This window comes from Ictalurus furcatus, chromosome 3 (genome assembly GCF_023375685.1).
Source record: "Ictalurus furcatus strain D&B chromosome 3, Billie_1.0, whole genome shotgun sequence".
NCBI lineage: Eukaryota > Metazoa > Chordata > Actinopteri > Siluriformes > Ictaluridae > Ictalurus > Ictalurus furcatus.
In genome coordinates, this window is record NC_071257.1 from 5623312 (window position 1) to 5630765 (window position 7454).

The 7454-nt window shown below is 37.7% G+C and overlaps 1 protein-coding gene across 1 annotated transcript in view; it reads right to left on the minus strand.

Annotated features, from left to right (window-relative positions):
• The window catches only part of LOC128605044 (CUB and sushi domain-containing protein 1-like), a 180029-nt gene that overhangs the window by 65357 nt on the left and 107218 nt on the right, over window positions 1-7454 (minus strand). The window contains exons 31-34 of the mRNA XM_053620155.1: window positions 6116-6229; window positions 3542-3637; window positions 1504-1707; window positions 425-573 (exon numbers count right to left, since the gene is read on the minus strand). Of these exons, the coding sequence (XP_053476130.1) occupies window positions 425-573; window positions 1504-1707; window positions 3542-3637; window positions 6116-6229 (563 nt within the window). The remainder of the gene's footprint in view (window positions 1-424; window positions 574-1503; window positions 1708-3541; window positions 3638-6115; window positions 6230-7454) is intronic.

Genomic DNA, 7454 nt, shown 5'->3' on the forward strand with positions numbered 1-7454 from the left:
AGAGCTAATGAAATGTACCAACGTTTTTTTAATTATAAGAGCCTCTTATTTCATAACACGGGCTAGTATAAAAAGATGCCTCACAAAGGATTAGGAGCAAACAAATTTCAGTTCTGCATATTTTGCTTTTAGATCTATTTGAATATTCATCAGAATGAGCTTACACATCATTTTCTCATCCTGCTAAATCTCGGTGCAATTGCATAATATTCACATGCTATCTCCTGTGCTGCCAACGGCACCAAGCCTCAACCCCCCCCCCCCACCCCAAAAAAACCCTCTAAAATTAGCTGGCGTAATTCAGCCTGCTTGCAGTGGGGTGAAATGTGTTACCGGACAAAATGTGTTCCAGTCTGCTGTGTCTTCGGCTCTGGCTTATTGCTTTTGATGAGCTCCTGTGCTTTTTTTTTTTCTTCCCTTTTACTTTTATTTTATTTCCTTCACTTGCCTGAATCCCGGCTCCTTCGGTGACGCTGATTCTCCACACACAGTTCAGGCTGTTCCCATAGGGCTCGGGGAAGCCAGGGGAGAGGATAGTGCCTCGCCTCTCTGTCATATTCCCACTGCACGGAACTGTGGGAGGAAAAGACCTCAGTGTAGTGAGACACGCTTCTTTTTTCGTACAGGATGCTAGAACTATGCTTACTATGGTCCTGCTTTAAATATCATCCACCCATGCAAAAATGTCTTTCTATGGGAGCTTGTATTTTACTGAAAGAAAAAAAAAAATCACTCAATCATTTTTTTTTCTTTTTCTGATAAACATGAAGATAGCACGTGTTATAGAATTCATTAACTTAAGCAAACAATGCATATTTCATGAGTTACTAGAATGTGCCACTGGGAAAACTTCCTTCAAACCAGTTCAAGAGCTAAAAGAAAAATCCCCAAATCATGTGATCAGAACAGTCTGACAGAAGCACCTGAATGAAACTCTAATATAGAGACCTGGAGCTATGTGGAAGTGACTCAGAACTTTACGTTGTATTTTAAGAAAGGCTCTAAGCTTAGGAACCCAGTGGGGCTGCCGTGATAAATCCGAGTACATACTGCTTTTTTTTTGCCCTTAAGCCAAAAACTTAAGTCCAACAGTTGTGTCTAAATCCTGTTCAAGTCTATGGGTTTGTTCTATAAGGTTATGATCCTTCATCCACAATTTCTTTAAAAGACATTTTTAGAAACAGTCCACTTGTTCTTCATTTAGCATATCCCAGTTGCCTTTGAATTCCGGCACACAGATGAAGTGGTAAAAGGCACAAGGTCAGTCGTACTCAATTCTCCCAAAGCACATTAGAGGTTTGGGGGTTAAGTCACTCACTTAAGGGCAAATAACTCCGAATTAGGCCATGGTTCAGGCTGCAAATGTCAATCCCACAAGTTCCAACCCCTCTCCATACTTTCCATCTGCATTCCCTTCACGCTGAGCTCCTTTCAATTGCTGTTTAAAAAAATATATATTCTGAATAAAGCCTAAACAAAGCAACAAATCAGGACAAAGCTTACCTATGCAACTGGGGATGGTGTCGTTCCATTGTGCCAACGCATTGGGAACAGAGTGGCACTTAATGGCTTTGGATCCCTGCAGCAGGTATCCCGGGCTGCACTCAAATCGAACAATGGAGCCGGCGGAGAATTCCGAACCAATACGCCTGCCGTATCTGGGCTCGGGGATGGAACTGCATTGCGTATCACTGGTGCGTGGAACCGCTAGACAGGTGCAAATGGATTTCTAATCAAAACGGAGCAGATGCGCCGAGAGGCGGCTCATCCGCACACGCAAGCCTCCTTTCTTTGCAGTGTTTTTCAGAGCCATGTTATTGTAATAAGAAATACCAAACCGCATAATGGAGTCATTGTGAATGCTTAGAATAGATGTCATTTTAAACTTTGGAGGAGTCTTAACAAGAGCATCTTAGCTCTATGTGAGTTCATTGATGTTGCCTGAATTTCATATGACACATGTGGATGCACGCAAGCAAGTTGCCTCCATGTGCCAATTGCACTGTCAGAAAGCATATCTTGCATGCTGCGATCCGTTCAATGGTGTGCGCCATAAAACAGTGAAAAGTGTTTTTTAAAAAAAAATAAAGGAGAGACAAATTGAGCATGCTATGGTCTACAATATGCATGCAGTGAAATCTGCCCATTAAACATCCCTTAATAGATCAGCATTTAAAAAAAAAAAAAAAATTATGAAGCAGCTGACAAAGCCAGCTTTAAAAAAAAACTACATGAATCATACGTTGTCTTTATTAGTTCTTTGAAACCAGAGGCAAAAATTTATCGACATGTTCTCCCTCAGCCAAGAACAGGCATTTACATATACATGTTCATATAAGTACTGCTGAAGTCAGTGTGGACCCTGCCTTCATCACCTTTAAAAAAAAAAAAAATCATTAAAAAGGTACTCAGGAATCATTCCCCCCTTCAACTGCATTATAAATCATATCAGATTTTTTCTTTTGAGTCAGTTGTGCCTCAGTTCTGCTGATCTGCTGGTTCCCCCGGACGAACCCTAGACTGACTCTGGCATACTGATGAACATGACAAGCATGTATAATCATCTTAATTATTAGCAATAGGAAAACATATTTTCAGAAATAAACACAAAGTCTTTTTTTTTTTTTTTTATGGATGTGGGTCATACTGGTGGCAGATGAGTGCACAGGTATGAGTACAAACAAGAGATGGAGGTAATCTAGGGCATATTATTCTTTAAAATGATTTTTCATGTCCTTTAATAAAACTGAAGCAAATATATAATGCTGTAGATTAAAAAACAAAAACAAACCAAAACGCTAGCTAGCTAACTAACTAGTGAGTGAATGAATTTAAAATACATAAATAAATTATATATATATATATATATATATATATATATATATATATATATATATATATATATATATATATATATAAACAAATGATAAAATAAATTAGGGGCATAACACAATCTAGATCTGTTCATCTGTAGTGTTTTTTTTTTCTTTCTTTTCATTTTTATAGATATGTGCGTGGAACTTTGGTAAAAAAAAAATTATCCCTTTCACATTACTTTATTTTTGTTTGTACCTGCCTGCAATATTATATTATTTTAACAAATTTAGTTGGTTGTGGTTCCCAAAATAAAAACAGCCTAATTTAAACCACCATTACCCAATTACTAAATACGAAGGAATGAATGTGGTAAATGCATCATTCAGGTTAATGAATGTGGTCTTTATTTATCCTGTGAGCTTCATATCCAACGGCTTACTTGTGACCCCCCCCCCAACCCTTCCTATTTACATGTGTTCATTCCAAATAATGTATTTTAATTCAGTTGCATCCCTAATATTAAAAAAATAATAATAAAACGCAAACATTTTTGTTCAAAGCATGTTTAGTAAAAGTAAAATGGGACATTTATCTCAAAGAGAACCTAGGTGAAATAGATGGGATACCAGGGAGGGATGCTGTGTTAAAAATCAAATCATCACAAACAGATTATACCCTTATTCCTTAAGACCATCCCTTTCATGAGACATGAAGGTGTTCATACCTTGGTAAACAAAATGGAATCCCCTGGCAGAAGGGCCACTCTTGGCAGTGAACCTCAGCATGATCTGATTCGAAGTGGCCAAAGGCAAGGTCTCTCCTGCAATACAGAGTTATGCCAAATAATCACATTTAACTCCCTGAGAGTGGCACGTGGCAGTAAATGTCCTGTAATAAACCACAGTGAGTCACTATATAAGATGGAGCTACTATATAAGACGGATGGCTTAATAACCAAACTGTCCCTTCTGGACATGCTGAAAGGTAGTGGAGAGAGATGTGGAGAAGTAGAGCTTTCACGTCTACAGATTAATAGCCAAAGGAAACACTGGTCTCCCTCCTGGGCATAAAAACCCAAGCCATGAACAGTGAGCCAATGTAGCTTCCTCACCATATCTCCAGTCTAGGTACTGCCTTAGTGGATCTCCAAAACACAATCAAATGCCACATCATTGTATCATTAGACATTTTTATTTTACACAATGCTTCATCTACTTATATAATGTATACAGCACTTCACCCATTCACACACACACACACACACACACACCAATGGTAGCAGAGCTGCCATGCAAGGCGCTAACTTGCCATCGGGAGCAACTTGGGGTTCAGTGTCCTGCCCAAGGCATGCGGAGTCATGTGGGCCGGGAATCGAACCACCAACCCTACGATTAGTGGACAACCCGCTCTACCACCTCATCCACAGCTGCTCCTAATGTCACGTTAAGATACCCAAATCGTTTAGTTTGTAGTATTTAGTGTTTCCTAAGCCAGAGTACAATGTTAATGTTTTACTCTTCAAAACGTAGCTAAAACGTTACTATGTAGAAATATTTAATTATGAAAACCTTTCATTCACGTTGTCAGATCACTTCTGCTACAATAATGGATTACCACTACAGCATTTTCAATGTTATGCTAGTTCCATGCTAATAGTATGGACATTGTTGTGATACAGTAGTACTAAATATACAGACACATGAGGCTAGTAACAACCAACTAAATGACAGATACTTTATTCTTAAAGAGAAATAAATATTATTAATATACATTACAGATTTGTAGTGGATTTTTAAGAAATAATGTCTATAGTTGAATAATAATATAATAATGAATGTTCTCCCTCAGTTTGAGCTAGCATATCACTTAGCTTATCTCATAGCTGTACTTGTTTCGATTTGGCTACAATTTGGTGATTTATAAAAATGTCTGTAGCAAAATTAACATATTGCATTCATAACAAATAAAACCATATGGACCTCCTTGAAAAGGAATCTGTATTTTAAACCTTGCTCTTAGGGACCAGAAATTTCACACACACACACACACACACACACACACACACACACACACACAAAGAGATTAAAAAAAAAAGAAAGAAAGAAAAGAAAAAGATAAATGACTGCTTTTACAAAGAGTCACAATTGCTGACCTGCAAATGTCAGTGATGGATTAAATAAATAAATAAATAAATAAAATGCATCTTGTGGCATACAAATATCAATTCAATAATGTGATAAAAAAAATGTGCTGAAGTATTCATCATTATTGTATTATTACAGCATTATAATTGTCATCATCATTTTTAGATACATTTCTACAGTTGCACCCTATGCAAAAATAAATAAATAATTATAGTCTTGAAAGCCTAGCCAAACCACTCACTAGATCCTAGATGTGCCTGAAAATATTCCAAAAACAAATCGTTTTCGGTTAAGTCTTTAAAAAAAAAAAAAAAAGTAAAAGAAATTTCTGTGATGCTAATGATGAGCAACATGCTCAGTGGAACCTGCAGGGTTAATGACTCTAGCATGAAAAGACAGGCCTGGCAGGATTTCTGGCCCGCTGGGCTCAAAGGCTGAGACAGAATTTACAGCACATCTTTGAGGGATTATATTGTTGCACGGCAGACCATAAAAAGAAGAAAGCATCAAAGTGCCATACAGATAGTTTATGTCCAATAGCCTTCATCAATCCTAGGAAGAATCCAGAATTAAGGGCAATTTCTTTCTAGGCATTCTACTACCTTCAGACATTAACGGCAAACTCCACAATAAACTGTGTGGTACTGTGCCTAAAACACATTCCTTTTAAACTGCAAGAACAAACAGATCTGAGTGTAAAAATGATAAGCTAAAAACCAATGGATTAAAAGAAAAAAATGCTACTATCAAATTTCAAATGTAATTTTGTTTATATCATTCTAAAACAAAAGCAAACAAAATAAAACCTAACACACTGAGTTGACTTTGATGGATCAGTTGCTGACAACTGCACAGTTCAATAAGAAAGCATGTCAAGTCGGAAATAAGTTAAAATGATTAGAAAAGACATGGTTAAGCAGTGCCCCCGCAGCGCCCATCTTTTCCTCCCCGAATATAGCCATTAAGTCTCTTTCATGACTCCCTTTCCTGCTAAACTGCACACACTTAATTGTATTCCTTGCTTAGTGCAAAGGCTGCATATGTCAGCTCATTTTTTTCATCTCCCGCCTCCCCCACCTTTAAAGGATTTGTGCATTTCAAAGCAAACCCAAACCAACAACAAATGTTGAGGACAAGGTAAAGCCATTACTTACCAGAATGAGAGCCAGCTAGGGAGCTCAGCAGCCTGGCATTGTGATTTGGCCCATCAAACAGTTCGACTGAGTCATTCATAGCTGTCTGGAAATAGGCAAACTGCCCGAAGACCACTGAAGAGAAAAATAAATAAAATGGGCAGAGCGCATCATTGTTATATGCACTACAGGACAGAGGTACACCTAAATAAAGTGCTTAGACATTTTTATCAATTTCGACCACATACACACGTCCCTCAGGCAGGTGACTTTGTGTGTGTGAATAAATGCACACTGTGCTCATCCATCTATGTCACATTCGTTAGACTGTAGTCTTCTCTCTTCTCTCTAACGCTCCTGATCTGGTCGGACAATGCGCATTCTCTCATCATACTGTTTTTCATTAGATTTAGATCAGAGGTCTGCAAGTCTATTACTAAGGAATATTTTTATCATGTATCAAAAATTTATAGAAATCTGTGAGCGTGAGTGTGCATGAGGTCGTGTGTTCCTGGGACTGTCCCCGAAACCACTGTGACCCTGACCAAGCTAAAGCACTTACTGAAGATGAATGAATCCAAATAATGGATGCTTACGTCCAGGAACAGGAATCTGAGGCTACATTGGACATAGCTTCATCACAACTGGACAAGTTGAAAACTGGAAAACGAGCAGGGTTTTTTTTTTTGTTTTTTTTTTTCAATCATCAGCTGTCCAGGTTTCGGTGAGTCTGTACCCAGTGTGACCTCAGATTTCTTGTTCTAGGCTGATAGGAGTGGAACCTGATGTGATCATCTGCTGGTGTAGCCCATCCACCTAAAGGTTTGACGTTTTGTGCTTTCTGAGATTCTTTTCTGAGATTCACCACTATACTAAAGAGTGATTACTTGAGTTACTGTAACTTTCCTTTCAGCTTGAACCAGTCTGGCCAAGCTGAAATTATATATATATATATATATATATATATATATATATATATATATATATATATATATATATATATATATATATAATTACAACTGTAGTAATTGTAATTAATATTACCTCTTTGTCTTGTACTTAAACATTTGTAGCCTTCTCAAACGATTATGCATCAAAAACAGACACAGCCCATCATTAATCCCAATCCTACAGAAGGTGGGCTGTTATTTAACAAACAACAACCCATACTTTCGATGGTGAATTATTTAACATTTAAGGAAGGAGTCTCCGGTTTCAGCATTTTGTCAGTAAGTTTTCCGCGATGGGGAAGTCTTCAGGACAGAGGACTTTCCACTTTCTCTGTAACGAGACACGCTGCGTTTTCTTGTCTTAATAACTTAGAGAGAATAACAAAAAAAGGAAGGGAATGACTGTGTAT